General features: G+C 41.0%; 3 protein-coding genes across 5 annotated transcripts in view; 1 reads left to right on the top strand and 2 right to left on the bottom strand.

Annotated features, from left to right (window-relative positions):
• Positions 1–20,425, bottom strand: part of si:cabz01076231.1 — a 758,238-nt gene that overhangs the window by 441,849 nt on the left and 295,964 nt on the right. The gene's annotated exons all lie outside the window — the stretch shown is intronic.
• The window catches only part of LOC141375234 (C-type lectin domain family 10 member A-like), a 146,724-nt gene that overhangs the window by 26,311 nt on the left and 99,988 nt on the right, over positions 1–20,425 (bottom strand). The window lies entirely within an intron of this gene.
• Positions 7,557–19,773, top strand: LOC141375232 (macrophage mannose receptor 1-like). 2 transcript variants are annotated; one of them, XM_073907824.1, is made up of 5 exons: positions 7,557–7,599; positions 9,828–10,199; positions 12,103–12,459; positions 16,033–16,133; positions 19,050–19,773. In XM_073907824.1, the coding sequence occupies exons 1-5, from the start codon at positions 7,569–7,571 to the stop codon at positions 19,200–19,202; spliced, it is 1,014 nt and encodes a 337-aa protein (XP_073763925.1). In that variant the 5' UTR covers positions 7,557–7,568; the 3' UTR covers positions 19,203–19,773. The 2 variants fall into 2 exon arrangements, with proteins under 2 accessions (XP_073763925.1, XP_073763927.1); XM_073907826.1 differs by lacking the exon at positions 12,103–12,459 and having other exon boundaries at positions 7,563–7,599; positions 19,050–19,769.

The following is a 20,425-nucleotide window of genomic DNA, read 5'->3' on the forward strand; positions in this document are numbered from 1 at the left end:
TATATATATATATATATATATATATATATATATATATATATATATATATATATTTATATATATATATATATATATACATATATATATATATATATACATACAGTTGAAGCCCCCCCTTTGAATTTTTTGTTCTTTTTTAAATATTTCCCACATAAAGTTTAACAGATTCAGGAAATGTTCACAGTATGTCTGATAATATTTTTTTCTTCTGGAGAAAGTCTTATTTGTTTTATTTCTGCTATAATTAAAGCAGTTTTAAATTTTTTAAACACCATTTTAGTTAGCTGAGAGGCACATGATCATGTTACGCCGCAGATTGATTGTTACATCTTGTATATAAAGCGTCAACGAAAATCACGTACACAGCGCCAAAATATTAAGTTATGCAGAAATTATTAAAATACAGTTCAAATATTGATACCAAAATAAAAGCTTCTGAGTAACGATATATCCACACTGACAAAAAATATATATAGAAAAAGGAAAAACACACACATATACACACACAATGGGCTCTATTTTGATGATCCAGACGCAAAGTGCAAATCGCAGACGCATTCAGGGCGTGTTCGAATCAATTTTTGCTTTTTTAAGGACGGAAAAATCTGCTCTGCGCTGTGGCACATGGTCTAATACATAGATATGTACACTAGATGTCGCCTGGCCTGTTGTTGTCTATTGGACGGAATGCGTCAATAGCGCCGCCATCTTGCTACAGGGTAGCACTCCTTTGAAATGAATGCGGGACCAAGGTACAGTGGAGGACTGTGGCCATGCAAAGCCAGAGATATACACATATACACATATATCTGTGATCGGGAGTTTTCCTGGATGTTAGTATGTAATTTTTTTTCTAATTACGAAAATTTTAATTTTACATCACTTTTCTACATTGATGGATCAGTGACCGCACAGGCATTCCTGACAAAAAGCTTGTGTTTGTGTGTACAGAAATGTACTATTCACCCTCCCTGTTAAATTTAATATAATCATCTCCTGAAACACAGCTTCACACAGCGATTTGTTTGTGAATGAATCTCCGTTATGAACGACTCTTTCACTAACGTTAGCCGACAATAATACAAGTTTCTGGCAGCGCAGCATCTCGTTGTCATATTTCTTTTGCATTGTTTGCTGATTTTATTCAATAAAACTAGCATAAGCCGAGTGTTTAGTGCGAGTTGGAGCTGCTTTGCCGTATGGTGAATGCAGTAAGAGACTGTTATCATCAATAACGTTACCTGATTAGCACAACAGTTCAGAACATACAAAAACAGAAAAAACTTAATATTACCTATCAAATGTTCTGCCTTTGTGCTTTGTTTTCTTTGTTTGCTCGTTACTACACTCGTAGACAGCGCTAAAGTCCCGCATCTTCACGTAATAACACTGTCTTGACTAGTGCGGTTGAATGATGTTTGTCCTGGGAGCACTGTACCAATATGGCGGCGCTATTGACGCATGCTCAGGGTCCCTATGCGATATCTAGTGTATATATCTATGGGTCTAACAGGGTTGAGCTTATTCTCTTAATGAGTTATAGGTGTGTTTTGAGAATAAACCAATCAGAGTCTCATCTCACATTCCCTTTAAGAGCCAGCTGCGTCGCGCCATTCTGAATTTGCTATTTATGTAACCATACTCTCTTTTGCTCTGCGTTGTGTAGTTAATGACGAGAGGACACCATTTTAAGTCTGCACAGAGAATGTTATGAGATCGGCAGCTTCAGATCATTACATTAAATGTACACTCCTTAGTTCAAGGAAGAGGTGGAAAAGAAAAAGAGGCGAATAAAAGATGGAGGAAACGAGCGAGAGGCGCCGCGGAGGGATGCGAAGACAGAAAAGGGAAAGAGAAAACTAGCTCTCACAATTACAAAAATCAGCATGTGAACAGTGACAGTCCACATATTACATTGTCAAAATAAAAATCATAGCTGCATACCTGCACAGAGAATGTTATTATGAGATCGGCAGCTTCAGCTCATTACATTAAATGTACACTGTCAACAAAAAATTACATTCTACAATATAACAAACTGTTTTTACATCAGTAAATATAACAAATGATTAAAATTAAACTGAAATATGTATTTGTGTGTGTGTTAATTATGGCCAGAGCCAAATTCAATATGGAACAGGTGGAGCATACCTCCTTAGTTCAAGGTAAAGGTGGAAAAGACTGCTCAAGCAATAGTGCAACAGTTATAGCTGCTTGGACTATACCACCTTGACGTTAACCCAAGGGGGGAGAAGAGGTGAAACCACTGTCACTTTACAGACTCGTTTTACATTTATATTGTGAACACAAAACAATTTTATATGAACAGTAAGTAAACAAGAGGAAAATATAGTGAAATCAATATACCCGAAATAATCCTGTTACATTTACATGGTGACTTTGTAAGTGGAAAACTAAACGCTTCACTAGTAAGAAAACAGTTAAACAGAGCATCTGCAGCACAAGAAAGAGAGATGAGCCTCCTCATTATCTACTTTCAATTTCACTCTCGTGGATAAGGAAACGTGTTGTACACACAGACATCCATTAGCCCATTCATAATTAATTTAGTTTGTTAAGCGCAAATATTTGTTTCAAAACTATTTCTAAATTCAGCTCTAATTTCCAGCAAACGAATAAATGAACAATAATGACGAAGTGTGCTCAAACAACTGAGTTATATCCTAAAACACATGCTGTGCCCCATATGGTCTAAAACCTGACAGGTGGGCAAATCTAAGCTTGTTTTTAATAAAACAAATATAAATATGGATATAATAAATAATACTGTGTAAAGATATTTGTGTATTGCTGTACATCTTGTGTGTATTAAGCAGTGTGTAAGCGAGGCGCACAACTAATGCGCTCTGTGCTAGACTTTAGGGCCCTATCATACACCCGGTGCAGTGTGGCGTAAGGCGTGGCGCAGTAGTCTTTTGGTAGTTTCAGCTTGGCGTAAGAGTGGTTTTGAGGAGTTGCGCTACGCTGTTTATATAGCAAATGCATTAGCGCTCATATGTGCGCTCATAGGCGTTCTGCTCTAATAAGGAAGGCGTTCTGAGGTGGACCGCTGGCGCGTCGCTATTTTGAGAAACTATAATAGATTTTTCATTAGACCAAAACAAACCCGGTCTAAACTCCAGCGCAGAGTTGCACCTCGCTTACACACTGCTTAATACACACAAGAGAGCAATACGCAAATATCTTTACATATGAAAACATTTAAATATTAAGGATATATATAGGATATAATAAGAATAGATATAGGATATAAATATAAAGGATTAAAATATTACAAAACATATTATTTTCTAGCCAACATAAATATGAAAAATCACTGCTTTCATGTCTTCTTCATCTCGGGAGGCTTTTTCAGTTCATTCATAACAATTTGCTTCTGTATAATGTTATTATTATTAGCAGTATTATTTATTATATCCATATTTATATTTGTTTTATTAAAAACAAGCTTAGATTTGCCCATCTGTCAGGTTTTAGACCATATGGGGCACAGCATGTGTTTTAGGATATAACTCAGGTTTTTGAGCACACTTCATTATTATTGTTCATTTATTAATTTGCTGGAAATTAGAACTGAATTTAGAAATAGTTTTTAAACGAATATTTGCACTTAACAAACACAATTGATTATTTATAGGCTAATTGATGTCTGTGTGTAAAGGTTTCCCTATCCAAGAGCGAAAGTGAAAGTGATCAATATCTCTCATTCTCACGCAGTAGATGCTGTGTTTAATAGTTTTCTGTTAATAAACTGTTCACTGTTTGCTTGTGAAATGCTCAGTTTTTCACTTAGACTTATTTTATGTCCTGTAAATAGCGAATGCACTCTTGGCGTGACGCAGTTGGCTCTTAAAGGGAATGGGAGATGAGACTCTGATTGGTTTATTCTCAAAACACACCTATAACTCATTAAGAAAATAAACTCCACCCTTTTAGACCATGCGCCACGGCGCAAAGTCAACCCGGGCTCATTGTGGAAACGTAGCCCCGCGGACGTTTCTGCGGACCGCGATTTACGTCCCGGGAAGTACGTATTTTTTTGTTTTCGCAGATCCGCGAGAGGCCACTGTGTGCGCTTTTTCGTGTCTCGGGTGGGCGCCTCTCGGGAGCACGCGGCGTTCGCGCCCGCACCATTCTCGCCCGCGCCGTTCTCGCGTGAATAGCCGCCGGATCGAAAAAAAAAAAAAAAAGCAAAAGCCCCCGTCTTCGATTTCGACCGTGTTTTCGGATCCCGCCGCGTTCTCGCCCTTATTTTCCGGATTCCGTTTTTCGTCTTACCTGATTTCCAGAACCCGCCGTTCCCCGGACTCGATCCCGGTCGTCGTCCACCGTGGCCGGCTCCGGCTCGTCCTCCTCCTCCGGGGCTTCCGTTCCGCCGAAAAGGGAAAGCCCTCCACTGGGAGGCGAGCCGTCGGCCGGCGAGTGCAAAGAGGAGGGGCGGAGCGTCGCCACACCGCCCCGCAGCGTTCGCTCGAAAAAAACCAAACGCGGCCTTTACGTACCTCCGGCCACGTAAATCGCGGTCTCCAGAAATCCGCGGGCTACGTTTCCAATATGAGCTTGGGTTGCGCAAAGCGGATTTTCCCGTCCTAAAATTTACAAAAATGCGTTCTGACACGCCCTGAAAGCGTTTGTGCCCTGGGTTTTGCGCTCTGCGCATGGACCGTCAAGATAGAGCCTTAGACCTGCTCTAAGCTGGTCTATTGAACAGACTATTTTAGTCCCTCAAAATAGCCACGCACCTCAACACGCCTCATTTTTTTAGAGCAGAACGCCTATGTGTGCACATATGAGTGCAAATGCATTTGATATATAAACAGCTTGGCGCAAAACGTCAACTTGTGTCGAGCTGAAACTAGCAAACAACAATTGCATAGCGCCTTGCACTGGGTGTATGATAGCGCCCAATATGTCCTTTATATAAAACTCAAAGTCAAGGCAAAGGGAACAAGGTGAAGTAAACTCAAAGTCCTTCAGTCTCAAATCTGCAGTCTGCTTTATTTAAACGTGGATGTTGAGAAAATGCTGACAGTCATGTTCATTTGGCTTGTTTCTACAGTCAGCTTTCTTCCTGATGTAAATCAGTAATCAGTCTTAGTGTCTTGTGTACAGTATTAGACAAATGCTTTTGCATAACGCAATGCTTAAACGAGTTGCGTAGCCAGTTTCAGGCAAATAAAAACATGATATCGAGAGCACAAACTTCATTGACTGCTGAGAAACTCCACGCTTCAGCCGCTCCGTTACAGGTTTGCAGACAAGATTTATACTTTCATATAAACTTTCGCTCTTCATGTGCATTTCTACCGTCTATTCTAAGAGTTAACACTGTTATCACTTCATTAAATAAATAAAATCAAATGACTTTTAAGTGAATGCATTGAGGAGAGCAGAGCGATCCTGATTCGGTCAGATGTTTAACTCCGAGCATTAAAAATGGTTGTTAATAATTTTATTAAATTAGGTTTGATTGATAAGATATTGAACAATGTGTGACTCCAGCAAAGTGTTTAGCCTGAAAGCAATGCTTGCAGTTTTCAGGATTGATACTGTTGTCGTCAATATAAGATTTGGAAATGATCTAAGTTTTGATCATCGTGTTAAAAATATGTGTAAAGAGGTCAAGCCAAGTCTGAACTGTTTTCATTTAATTAGAAGATATTTAACATCTCAAACTGCAAAATTAAACATGCACACATTGATATTCTCTCACTTCGTCATGATCACAAGCCTCTTTGACCACATTGAAGCCTGTTGAGTCGATATACAGCTGTAGTCAGAATTATTCACCCTCTTTTTTTTTTTTCTTTTTTTTAATATTTCCCAAATGATGTTGATCAGATTCAGGAAATGTTCACAGTATGTCTGATAATATTTGTTCTTCTGGAGAAAGTCTTATTTGTTTTATTTCTGCTAGAATAAAAGCAGTTCTTAATTTTTTTAAACACCATTTTAAGCTCAATATTATTAGCGCTTTTAAGCTATAATTTTGTTTTCGATAGTCTACAGAACAAACCATAGTTATACAATGACTTGCCTAAATACCCTAACCTGCCTAGTTACCCTAATTACCCTAGTGAAGCCTTTAAATGTGACTTTAAGCTGTATAGAAGTGTCTTGAAGAATATCTAGTCTAATATTATTTACTGTCATCATGACAGAGAGAAAATAAATCAGTGATTAGAGATGAGTTATTAACACTATTATGATTAGAAATGTGTTGGAGAAATCTGCTCTCTGTTAAACAGAAACTGGGGAAAATTAAACAGGGGAGTGGACTAATAATTCAGGGGGGCTAATAATTCTGACTTCAACTGTATGAGTAAGTCAAATTATGGACTTAACAAGCTTAAATATTTGGATAGATGCAACTATTGAGATTCATACAATGGAAAAAAAATCCCTTCTGTATTTAAAAGAGTTATAGAAGGATATATTCCTGGGAAAATGGAGTATATTTTAGTTAGAAGACCTGATTTTGTTGCTATAAACAAATAGAACATGCTCAACTGATGCCAGTGTGTGTATAAGTATATGGTTATATATATATATATATATATATATATATATATATATATATATATATATATATATATATATATATATATTAGGGATGTAACAATATTGTAAATACCGTCATAGTAATTTTTTTCAATATTACCGTATGACTATATTACTATAAAACTATATTTCTGAGAAAAGTTTGCTTAGGCGAATGAAGCGAACGGGAGGTAGCGGGAACTACAATTCCCATCAGCCCAGGCGTGGATGTGTGGAAGCATTTCGGTTTCTTTCTAAAAAGATACGAAAAAGGAGAAAAGGTGACAGACAAAGACAAAAACAGTATGCAGGCACTGACAGACTGTGGAGAAATATAAGTCGGGTAATACGACTAATAAGTCATGGGGACTGCAGAAACACAGCACACTGTTCAGATTGATGCAGACATTGACTTGTACCGCAGAGACCTCGATCTCACTCATGGCTTGTCCTCTCAAGTGGGGGAAAGACAATGCACAAGGTTACCCACTGCTGTCAACCTTGGCTAAATCATATCTCTCTGTCCCAGAAACCTCAGTCCCAAATAAGAGGGTTTTTTTTTCTGTTGAAGGGGACATTGTAAATACCCAGAGATACCAGCTTTTACCAGATTATAGTTATATGAATATTTTCCTTAAAAACCCATCTCTATCTAAGTGAGTGAGTGATTAAATGTTGAATGTGATGAGTTTTCAACAATACTAAATTGAAACTTTATTTTTTTTTATATGGTTTAATAGTTTTTTGTCATTAAAATTGAAAAATTGAAGTTCCTGTTTGGAAACTTACAGATAGATGGCTGATTTGTATGTCAATGATATGTTCAGTGCTAAGCTAAATAAACACTTTTGGCACTTTTTTGAGATCATTAGTTGTGTTATTCCTGTAAATTATTCAATGAATACCGTACCGTGCCATTCATACTGAGGTATTATAATACTGTGAAATTCTGATACCGTTACATCCGTCATTATTGATTCTGTCTTTCAGGGAACACAGCAGACAGCATGAGCCTGATTCAGCTTGTTCTTCTGTTGGGTGAGTCCAAAAAGTGTGATTTGTGTCATTAATTTCTCTCCCTCCTGTTATTTCAAACCCCCGAGAGCTTCGATTATCTACAAAGTCCAAATGAAGATATTTTAGATGAGATCCTGGAGCTCTCTCATCCTTCATAGACAGCAAGGCTCCCTGAGATACTCAAAGTGCAGAAAAGAGCAAGAACATATTCTAAACACTCCACGAGTCTTCAGTATTCAGCCATAATCACGGTAACTTTTCAATAGTTTTATTCATTGCAGTCACATTAAAAAAGGTTACCACTAGGATATTAGTGAAATACTGACACTAGCAAATATTTATTCTATGCATATGGTCCCTTCTTCTGAACAAAGAAAATCATGGAGTGCATTGAAAGTCACTGATCCACTTCTTCAAACTCACAGTTAATGTTTGATAAACTGCATGATGGCCTCCAAGAAAAATTGTCCAAGATTAATCAGACATCATACCTTAAAACATTATGGAAGTCCTTAAGTTGAGCGTAAAACTCTAGGTTTCTCAACTAATACTTCACAAAATTACTATAAGCTTGAAGTAGCCTCTAGTGATGGGTCGTTCATGAACGATTCTTTCATTTTGAACGAATCTTCAATACGACTCGAGAACTTGAGTCCTCTCAGGGAGTGATTCGTTCATCCGCGTGTGCGCACATTTGTGCAGGTAGTATCGTTAATTTCAAGTCTTCATCACATTGGCAGAAGCCAATCATATGCGTTTAGAGCCGGAAAAAGAATTGATCCGCTCATCTCTCGAGTCCTCTATCGGGTCTGAGTCACTCGTTCCTCACGGACCAATCATATGCGTTTAGAGCCGGAAAAATAATTAAACTGTTCATCTCTCGAGTCCTCGGGTTTGAGTCATTCTGTCACGTGATGAACCAGCGATCATGGCTCCTATCGGCTTAGACTGTGCATTGGTTAAGATTACATGTGACTGTCAGTGTAACGTGAATGAACCCCTGACATTTGAAGACGTGAAGAGGCGAGCTGAGCAAAGAGACAACAATGCCCAAAGATAAAAGAGCAGGTAAACATTGAGTTATTATTTTCTCCTTCTTATATTCTACTTATGACTTATTTGTCGTGCAATCAACCTTTTGGGCTAGTTGATGTGTTTGGAAGCAATTCGTTACATTTTAATAATATTTTGGCAAATTGAACCAAATGAACGAAATGACTCGAAAAAAGATTCGTTCATCTTAATGAACGACACTCAAAGATCCGAGTCAGTAAAATGATCCGAACTTCCCATCACTAGTAGCCTCAAAGAACCATGGCTGCGCCCGAAACCGCATACTTCCATATTATATGGTATGCTAAAATCAGTATGCGAGTCGAGTAGTATGTCCGAATTCATAGAATTCGAAAATCAGTATGCGAGAAGTACCCGGATGACTTACTACTTCTGGCGAAATTCTGAAGTGTGCATCCCATGCACGCTGCGCTATCCCATAATGCCCCGTGAGAGAATTCATGAATGGAAGTGAGGCGACGCAACTGACGCAGGTAAGTCACATGACCATGACAAAATGGCGGATGTAGTACGTCCGAATTCCATTCAAACTTTTCACATTCATACTGTGTAGAATGCACTTTTCTAACGGCCGAGTAGTACATTTAAATTCAAATGCAGTACCTACTGAGTAGTAGGCGGTTTCAGACGCAGCCCATGTGTTCCATAAAAAAAAACGACCCCTTGCTTCTTCTCATCCTTTTATACCCTCTATGTATCTCACCAGCGCCCTCTAGTGCCCTGTAGTTTCCATTTGAAAAGTCTTTTCCTTTCATTATTCCATAGATAAAAAAAACAAGTGACAGACATTTCCTCCTGTTACACCATTCTAAGCTCCAACAACACTTGTGTGTGAAAAAAAAAAACAGTAAAAATGACGTTGTTTGCCTATATATTCACTGACTATTAGCTAGGGAGCTAATTTCTTTTCCTTTCGACATAAGATTATTTTGGTTACCCCATTGCCAGGTAATTTTGCTTGAAAACACTTCTTGATGGCATATTATTCCTGAAAGCAAGACTATTTGTTTTGCTTGCCTGGATATGCTTCTTGATTTAAGACTTTTTAGATATTTGGACAGGAGATGAGACAAAAACTCTCAGTACGAAACACGTTTCTGCAGTGTGAAATGATATATTGAGCAGCCTTTAATGTAAATGTCAGCACCACTGTTAGCTGTTTTCTCTATGCGCAGGAATCATCTGGAGGACCTGGAGCGAGTCTCATCGCTTCATTCTGATCGAGCAGTCGAAGAACTGGGACGAATCGCAGAAGTACTGCAGGAAGGCGTATGAGGATCTGGCAACGGTTCAGGGCCCTGAGGACAGAGTGAAGCTCCAGCAGGCGGCAGACGCAGCCGGCTTCACCTCTTTCGCCTGGATCGGCTTCTACAACGGCGTGCTAAAGTGGCGCTGGTCCTTTCACAATGAAGACATGGGATTCTCCAGTTGGGCATCGTGGGAGCCGAACATGCCCCGCACGCAAGAGGCCTGTGTTTTTATGAACGAACGGCAGGAGTGGAGCGACACATCCTGCTTTGAGCAAAAGCAGGTCCTTTGCCAAACTGGTGAGAAACAATGCAGCTTTAGCAGGAAAGATTCTACGCATGCTTTCCAGTAAGTTAGATATTAACTACCAGTTCATCAGCAGCCCCTCACCTTTAGAAGCAGCTCTCACACCTTCTCGTGGTGGTGGTGAAAAGAGACCCCCCTCATGATTGTGAAGTGCTTTGGTTGTACAGTCATACAGATTAAATGCACTATATAAATACACTTAACTACTTTGTCATCATCCCCTCCCCTCCATCATTAGCCTCTCCCCTCCATCATCAGATCCTCCCCCTTCACCATCAGCTCCTTTCCTTCACCATCGGCTCCTCCACCAATCATCAGCTCCTCCCCTTCACCATCAACTCATGTCCTTTACTATCAGCTCCTCCCTTCCATCATCAGCTACTCACCTTAACCATCAGCCCCTCCCCGTCAGCATTATCAGCTCCTCCTCTCCATCATCAGCCCCTCCCCTTTTTCATCATTCGCTTCTACCCTCCATCATCAGCCCCTCCTCTTCATCATCATTAGCTTCTCCCCTCCATCAGCTCCTCCTCACCATCAGCTCCTCCCCTCCATCATCAGTCCCTCCCCTCCATCATCAGTCCCTCTCCTCCATCATCAGTCCCTCCCTTCCATCATCAGCTACTCACCTTAAACATCAGCCCCTCCCCTTCATCATCATTAGCTTTTCCTCTCCATCATCAGCTCTTTCCCTTCATCATTAGCTCCTCCCCAATCATGAGCTCCTTCCCCTTCACCATCAACTCCTCCCCTCCATCATCAGATCCTTGTCTTCATCATCAGCCAATTCCCTCCATTATTAGGCCCTCCATTCTATCATCAGCCCACCCCTTCTTCATAAGCCCCTCCCCTTCATGATCAGTTCCTCCCTTTCACCATTGGCCCCTCCCCTTCCCTATCAGCTCCTCCCTTCCATCATCAGCTACTCCCCTCAACCATCAGCCTCTTTCTTTCATCATTATCATCATAAGCTCCGCCCCTTCATCATCAGCTCCTCCCCTTCATCATTAGCTCCTTTCCTCAATTCTCAGCTCCTCCCTTTCATCATTAGCACCTCCCCAATCATCAGCACCTCTCCTTAACCATCAGCTCCTTCCCCTCACCATTAGCCCCTCCCCTTCATCATCAGCTCCTCCCCAATCATCAGCACCTCTTCTTAACCATCAGCTCCTTCCCCTCACCATTAGCCCCTCCCCTTCATCATCAGCTCCTCCCCTCTATCATCAGCCCCTCGCCTCCATCCTCAGCTCCTCCGCTCCATCATCAGCCCCTCCCCTCCATTAGCTCTTTCCTTTCACCATCAGCCCCTCCCTTCTACAATCAGCTACTCACCTTAACCTTCAACCCCTCCCCTTCATCATCATTAGCTCCTCCCCTTCATCATTAGCTTCTCCCCTTCATCATCAGCCCCTTCCCTTCATCATCAGCTCCTCCCCCAATAATCAGCTCCTCCTCTTCACAATCAGCTCCACTCCACCATCAGCCCCTCCCCTTCATCATCATTAGCTTCTTCCCTCCATCATAAGCTCCTTCCCTTCATCATCAGCTCCTTCCCTTCATCATCAGCCCCTTCCCTCCAACATCAGCCCCTTCCCTCCATCATCAGCTCCTCCCCCTTATCATAAGCTCCTCCCCCAATCATCAGCTCCTCTTCTTCACCATCAGCTCCTCCCCTTCATCATCATCAGCCCCTCGCCTCCATCATCAGCTCATTCCCTTCATCATAGGCCCCTCCCCTCCATCATCAGCCCCTCCCCTAATTCATCAGCTCCTCCCCTTTATAACAAGTCCCTCCCCTTAATCAACCATAGGTATTTAAAATGCACTTATTGTTTATGAGCATGACAGCACATCTTACACGTATACAGCCCTAATCTCAATTGTGTCTCCTTACAGACAAGGGCCCGGTCGCAGACAAGATTGTGTTGGTCAGCAGTGTGGTCGGGACCTGGAGAGAGGCTCAGCTCTACTGCCGGACCAACTACCAGGATCTGGCCACGATCAAAGACAACAATACGAACGTGTACATCGCCAACCTACTCTACACCAACAACATCTGGGAGGCCTGGATCGGCCTGTCCAAGAACCTGTGGCTGTGGTCAGATCAGACCAATGTGTCATGGCCTCTGGTCACATGGCAGAGCGGACAGCCGGACAACATCGATGGAAATGAGGAGTGTGGCTGCGCCGGGACTCAAGGCCAGATCGCAGATGACAAATGCGCCACTAAACGCTTCTTCTACTGCGAAATACGTAAGCTGAGGTGCAATGAGTTGCATAAGGAGAAGAGCTGGGTAGTAAAGCCTTTCCACTGCACATGACATTCGGACATGACTGTCAGAATACGACACCTTGTGGCAGTCGCACAGAATTTTTATTTTTCCCAAGCACTATGGGAGAGAAGCTGACTCTCGTGGTGTCTGAAAAGCTAATTCATTCTCATGCGTTGAATAATTGTAATGTAGGATTTATTTATATAGTGCATTTATTGTGTATGGCCATACACCCAAAGCACTTACAATCATGAGGGGGGTCTCTCCACACCACCAGCAGTGTGCAGCATCCACTTGGATGATGCTACGGCAGCCACAGGGCTATGATGCCAGGGCTTCACCACACACTAGCCATAGGTGGAGTGGACGGACAGTGATAGAGCCAATTCAGTGGATGGGGATGATAAAGAGGCCATGATAATAATGGCCAATTGAGGGACTTTGGCCACGGGGGTTACACTTTACCAGAAGAGCCAAGGGTTTATTAATAAGCACAGAGAGTCAGGAGCTCGGTTTAACGTATCATCAGACAGACGGTGCTCACTGACAGTATGGTGTCCCCTTCCCCTTTACTGGGGCATTAGAACTCAAACAGACCACAGTTTGAGCGCTCCCTGCTGGCCTCTCTAACACCACTTCCAACAGCAACCTAGTTTTCCCTAGTGGTCTCCCATCCAGATACAGACCAGGCTCAGCCCTGCTTAAAGGGTCACGAAACACCAAAACACATTTTTTGAGCTGTTGACAGTCGTATATGTGTCCCACATGGCTAAAAACACTATTAGGACACCTATATTTCACTAAAAAGTGTAAATTGGTTGTTTTTGCGTTATTTCAAGCAAATTTGTACTTCCTGTTTGAAACGAATTTTTGAAGCTGCGTCACGGCCATGACATAATAGCGTGTATTCCAGCATGCAGACTGGGCGTCTGTGCCAGAGTGTGTCTTATTACGTCTTACAGTGTGCTGCATTAATGCATGAGTAAGGCTTGGGTCAAACCAATCAGCGCGCTCTATTGTGCAACTTCATTAATATTCATTATTGTCACCGTGTTTACACCACAAAGACGCCACGTTGTGTTGGCAAAACAAGCGTGAAGTGTTGCTTTTATAGTTTGCTGCAGTGAAGTTTTGTTTTCATTTTCTCTCTGTGAGAGCTTATCTGGATCCCGTGTGGATTAACAGTGTACGCGACAACAATAACTTACGTGTCTAAGGAGGATTATTGTTTACCTGAGAGCTGTTCTCATCTGCAAACGCTGAAATCTGGATTCGCTTGTAGTATTCTCTTCATAAAGACGCGGCTCTAGTTGCTGGTGATTGTTCTGTCTCTACAGATTTGGTAAGTGAGCGACCAGTGCTCTTTGTTTATTCAGTTTGTTCGTATCGAATTAAGTTAACTATTGCACTGAGTGCAGAAATGTTAGCACCGCATTTTGTGACCGGAATAACAAACGCGGCTTTCTGACACTACCTGCCGTGTGCATCTAAGTTTCCGGGAAATGCAGAGTTTTTTTTCTCTCATTTGCCGTGCGGTATCAAACATTGCATGAAAAATACACGCTTGCAGCAGTTCCTCGAATCAAATATCTCGTTTGTCACGAGAGGCATGAATGAATTCCCTGAATGAAAGAGCCAAACTGCAGTTAAAGTCCAACATTTAATAATTTGACAAATAATTCGACTTCAGATGTCCCTGTAGGTTAAACACCCTTCCTTTCTCCTGTCTGTGTGGGTGTGTATTTTGACTCTGAAACTCGCGCGTGCACAAATAGACACTCCCACACCATCCCACTTTAGTTCCTCCGACACTCCCCCCTAAACAGAGCTGGACACGCCCACTTTTCTGACTTTTTCCAAAGTAGAGGTGTGAAAACACCCTGCTGAAACGAGGGGGTTTCATGGCCCTTTAACTTCAGTGAGTAACCGGTCTTGGGCTGCAGGGTGATATTATATCATTAATGAATACTAGAAATTCATATACAGCAAATAATTTGAAGGAAATGTGGAGACTGCAGGTGCCTTTAAAGCCTGGTTTATACTTCTGCGTCAAGTGACGGGCGTAACTCACGGCGCATGCAACGTGCGCAGCTGTGCATTTATACTTCTGCTGCTGTCTCTGTTGGTCTGCATTAACACTTCTGAAACGCTAGTTGGCTGTGAGGTGTAAACGCTCCTCTGTGTCGAGTTTCTTCACTGCTTGAGGCAGGAACCGGCGGACGTGCAACAACTTTAACTATGAGGTAAACACAAAACAAAACTTTCCATCAGGAGCTCCTTCACGGGACTCCACACTTAAAACAATCGCTCGTGCCATTCGCGCAGCTCTCGGTCCCGCCAAGACTCGTCAGCGCTACCAAGCCGACCAATCACAGAGCTTGCGCTATGCGTTGTTGCGACGTGTAGTTACATTTTTTGAGAGGTGCACGTCAGTGACGCCGATGGCCTTGGCGAAGCGCTATGCGTCAGCGCCGTAGCATACGCCAGTGTTTGACGCAGAAGTATAAATCAGCCTTAAGGGTGCAGAATGTTTTGTCGGCATTGAGGGGAGAAACCAAGCAAACATACAGTCCAGCACTTCAGAGTCACACTGCTAGCGATCGAAGATATATGTCAGTTTGGCAAGCTGAACGCATTCTGTCCTGTACAGGAGACACGGCATGGGGAAGACTGATTGACAATAGTCTACAGCCAATCAGGAAGCAGAACACAGTATACTGTAGAAAAAAAAATCATGTCATATTACACTAAAACATTTTTTTGAAACTGCAAGGCCGCGAAAAGTGAACCACGCTATAGCGAGGGGCCACTGTACATGCTTATCCTGATTCAAAAAGTAACAAAAAAACGAATAATAATTTTCATCTCGCACACATGGACCTGATCGGACAACACTGGAATACATCACATCCAGTCGGCCGGTACAGTCTTGTTGCAGTAGTTCAAATGTCTTAACAGACCCACAGCTCAAATCAGATCTGAATATTCTGCAAACAGTAATGATCAGAACTTTACACAGCTCCCAAACTACTCTCCATTGAAAATGAATCACTTACGGTCTGCGCAAGTTGTTGTTTGTAAGTTGTTACACTTGTTGTTTGTCGTGTGCAGTGGGAAGGCGGCTTACATCTAACCTGGATTATGTAGTCAGATTCAAACTATGCAATCAGGACTTGTAATTAGAGTACTTTAAACTGCTTAAAATACTCACAGACTACAGTTACTCTTTCGTGGACTACATATTATGTACACAACGGCAGTAAGTTGTTCACTATGTTTAAATAGCAAATCCATTTGTCTTCCAAAAACAAAGATAGGGAGTAAAGTTAGGCTGGATATTCATTTTCAGTTGGGAATAATACGATTGGGTAGCTGATGATTACCCATAGTGACCAGCTGTGGTCAATCATACCATGTGCTCCTCTCGAATTTAGTTTGTGAAACTTCACTAAACACAACTTTGATGATAGTAATAAACTGAAGTAAATCACCCACCACTGTACACAGTGTGCTTTAGTAATATTAATTAACAGTAGTGTGTTTGTTTCTTTAGCTGATAAGCCGACAGTCAGGAGGATGCAGCTCGTGAGAGTCGCCGTGAAAACAGACGGATCTCTGCAAGAATCAGCAATGATGGAGGTCATAGAAAAGCAGGTGATGCTTATTTTAGCAGCATTTATTCATTAATAATTTTAGCATTTTTTATCATTTGTTCATTATCATTAGATAACAGAGGTGATGATAACAGAGCTGACAGTAATAGAGTTCATGGTAACAGAGTTGAAGATAACAGAGTTGATGATAATAGGGTTGATGATAATAGAGTTGATGATTATAGAGTTGATGATAATAGAGTTGATGATTATAGAATTGATGATAATAGAGTTGATGATTATAGAATTGATGATAATAGAGTTGATGATTATAGAGTTGATGATAATAGAGTTGATGATTATAGAATTGATGATAATAGAGTTGATGATAACAGAGTTGATGATAACAGAGTTGATGATAATAGAGTTGATGATTATAGAGTTGATGATAGAGTTAATGATAACAGAGTTAATGATTACAGAGTTGACGATAACAGAGTTGACAGTAACAGTTGAAGATAACAGTTCACGATAACAAAGTTGACAGCAACAGGAGTTAAGGATAACAGAGTTGAAGATAACAAAGTTGAAGATAACAGAGTTGACAACAACAGAGTTGACGATGACAGAGTTGACGATAACAGAGTTGAAGATAACAGAGTTGACAACAACAGAGTTGACGATGACAGAGTTGACGATAACAGAGTTGAAGATAACAGAGTTGACAGTAACAGAGTTGACGATAACAGAGTTGAAGATAACAGAGTTGACAGTAACAGTTGAAAATAACAGTTCACGATAATAAAGTTGAGAGCAACAGGAGTTAAGGATAACAGAGTTGAAGATAACAAAGTTGAAGATAACAGAGTTGACAACAACAGAGTTGACGATGACAGAGTTGACGATGACAGAGTTGACGATGACAGAGTTGACGATAACAGAGCTGACAGTAAGAGTTGACGATAACAGAGTTGACAGTAACAGTTGAAGGTAACAGTTGACGATAACAGCTGACAGTAACAGAGTTGACGATAACAGCTGACAGTAACAGAGTTGACGATAACAGCTGACAGTAACAGAGTTGACAGTAACAGAGTTGACGATAACAGAGTTGACAGTAACAGAGTTGACGATAACAGAGTTGAAGATAACAGTTGACAATAACAGAGCTGACAGTAACCGTTGAAAATAACAGTTGACGATAACAGAGTTGACGATAACAGTTGAAGATAACAGAGTTGAAGATTACAGAGTTGACAGTAACAGAGTTGACAGCAACAGAGTTGACGGTAACAGTTAAAGATAACAGTTAACGATAACAAAGTTGACAGCAACAGAGTTGAGGATAACAGAGTTGAAAGTAACAGTTGAAGATAACAGTTAACGATAACAAAGTTGACAGCAACAGAGTTAAGGATAACAGAGTTGAAGATAACAAAGTTGAAGATAACAGAGTCGACAGCAACAGAGTCGACAGTAACAGAGTTGACGATAACAGTTGACAGTAACAGTTAAAGATAACAGTGAATGATAACAGAGCTGACAGTAACAGATTTGACATTAACAGGTTGACAAAAACAGAGTTGACAATAACAGAGTCGACGATAACAGAGTTGACAGTAACAGTTGAAAATAACAGTTGAGAGCAACAGAGTTGAGGATAACAGAGTTGACGGTAACAAAATTGACAGTAACAGTTGAAAATAACAGTTGACGGTAACAGAGTTAACGATAACAGAGTTGATGATAACAGAGTTGACGATAACAGAGTTGACGATAACAGAGTTGACGATAACAGAGTTGACGATAACAGTTGACGATAACAGAGTTGACGATAACAGAGTTTGTGATAACAGAGTTGACGATAACAGAGTTGACGATAACAGTTGACGATAACAGAGTTGACGATAACAGAGTTGACGATAACAGAGTTTGTGATAACAGAGTTGACGATAACAGTTGACGATAACAGAGTTGACGATAACAGAGTTGATGATAACAGAGTTGACGATAACAGAGTTGATGATAACAGAGTTGACAGTAACAAAGTTGACGATAGCAGAGTTAAACATGGCAGAGTTGACCGTAACAGAGTTGAAGATGGCAGAGTTGATGATAACAGAGTTGACGGTTACAGAGTTGACGACAGCAAAGTTGACGATTGCAGAGTTGACAGTAACAGAGCTGACTATAACAGAGCTGATGAAAACAAAGTTGATGGTTGCAGAGTTGAAGATAGCAGAATTGACAGCAACAGATCACAGAGTTGACGATAACGGCTTTGACAGTAACAGAGTTGACAGTAACACAGTTGACGTTATGCAATCTCAAGGCAATTTGTACCTTTTTGATTTAGTTACTAATTTGTATGAATTCGTTACCATAAGCCAGCTATAGGTGGAAAGGAGAGAGAGTGATAGAGCCAACTGGGTAGATAGGGATGATTGGGAGGCTATCACAGAGAGTCAGAAGATTGGTCTCATCTGAAAGACGCATGCATTTTCATTATACTGTTGTTTTTAAAATGTGAATAAGAAATTTACTGAAACATCACAGTAACGGAGTCGACACTTATTTATTCCACTATTGGTGTATCCTGAATATTTTGCACAAATGAATGGGAGCAGAATAACGACACGCCTCAATGCCTTCCAGAGTTTCCCACCACAAGAAGGCCATCAGCTGGAGCAATAAGGCACATGCTTATTTCTATCAGTGCCACTTCATAACTGATTAAACAGAGTTGACACGAATGTAGAAAAATTTTATGAAAAAAAAAAAGCCTAGGATTCCCTCCTTCACAGTGTTCTTAATTTTTGCACCTTAACTTGTGTTTTTTTGCCTGAATTAATTTATTTATTATTTTGATCATTACACAAATTAATGATTTATAAAAAAATTGCATCTCTCTATTGAAATGTTACACTGCAACAAATATCGTCATCACAATACTGAAAGGCATTTTTCTCATCTCCAGATGAATCTGATGCTGTCAGAACAGAAAATGAACACAGACTCAAACATAACATGGAGAATCCAGTCTGACGGGAAAATCCTCCGTCAAGACACAAACGACACACACGGGACAACAGCAGCTGTGTGTGAACACATCAATCCTGTAGAAAGTTAGACTCTCCAAGCACACAGACACTCCTGTAGAGCTGTACGTTTGCAATTATCAACAGTAATATGTGGATATGTCCTTCCTAATCCCAGCAGGGAAAACCAGCAGCAGTCAAGAATGCATGATCATCTGCTGTCATGGCTTTACAATCAATACATGTGATTATAATGGAAGTCAATGTGGCAATAACAGCACCAACATCACCAAAGGGGAGTCAATCTAAACAGGGTGTGTTGAGTTATTGAAAAATTTCAAAGCATTTTCCCAAATTATGTGTCAAAATAAGATTTGTCAGCAAAAATGTGTTTATTTGCTACAACACAGAGAAAGCTGTGGCCAAATTAAGCCTCAAAATCTGTTAATGCTTACATTCCCACAACATCTAACCGTACTGTACAGCTCGGTGTGCAAAGTCTGATATATAGTATTTGCAACTTTACGCTAAATGTAAGACATGAAGATGGTAAAATATGAGCATTTATATTATAATTTTCTGTTATGTTGCATTAAAACAATGTAGATTGCATGATATAAATAATTATAGCTTCTGTATTTATTAAAATAAACTTTAACAAACATGTTTGCCAGTGTTTAATGTTTTAGTATTATGTAATGCTGTGTTCACACCAGACGTGGAAGAAGCGTCTAGCGCGAGAGATTTACATTAGAGATCTGCGCAAGACTAAATTTTGAATCCCGCTCCCGCCAGGTTTAAGCTCGAACCCGACCGTTCCCGCTTATATTCAGCATTTGCTGCCCGACCCGCCCCATTTTCTACCCGCCGCGCCCGATCCCGCTAGAGCGGGGGGAGAACAAAACCGAAAACCACCCAGCTATACAGAGTACAGACAGCCTATAACAAGCTGTCAGTATAAACACACACACACACACACACACACACACACACACTTCTCATTCGCACGCACACTCGCACACACACACAACAACAACAAACAAGCTAAACACAGCATAAAGCTGACTCATTCACACACACATACATACGCGTGCTCGCTCACTCGGGAGTTGGGAGAGATATTGCTAGACGGTCCGCTCCCGTCCAAAATTAAACCAGTTACCGACCGCTCCCTCGCTTTATTCGGAAATGTATTCCCACGCTGCAGAAATCTGGTCGGGTCCCACGGATCCTGCAGGACAGCCGCAGGAATGCAGACCTCTAATTTACATGTTAAGTCAATGCAAACGCACGAATAGACATCCTGCGCCACGAA

Source organism: Danio rerio, chromosome 7, assembly GCF_049306965.1.
Source record: "Danio rerio strain Tuebingen ecotype United States chromosome 7, GRCz12tu, whole genome shotgun sequence".
In the NCBI taxonomy this organism is placed as follows: Eukaryota; Metazoa; Chordata; class Actinopteri; order Cypriniformes; family Danionidae; genus Danio; species Danio rerio.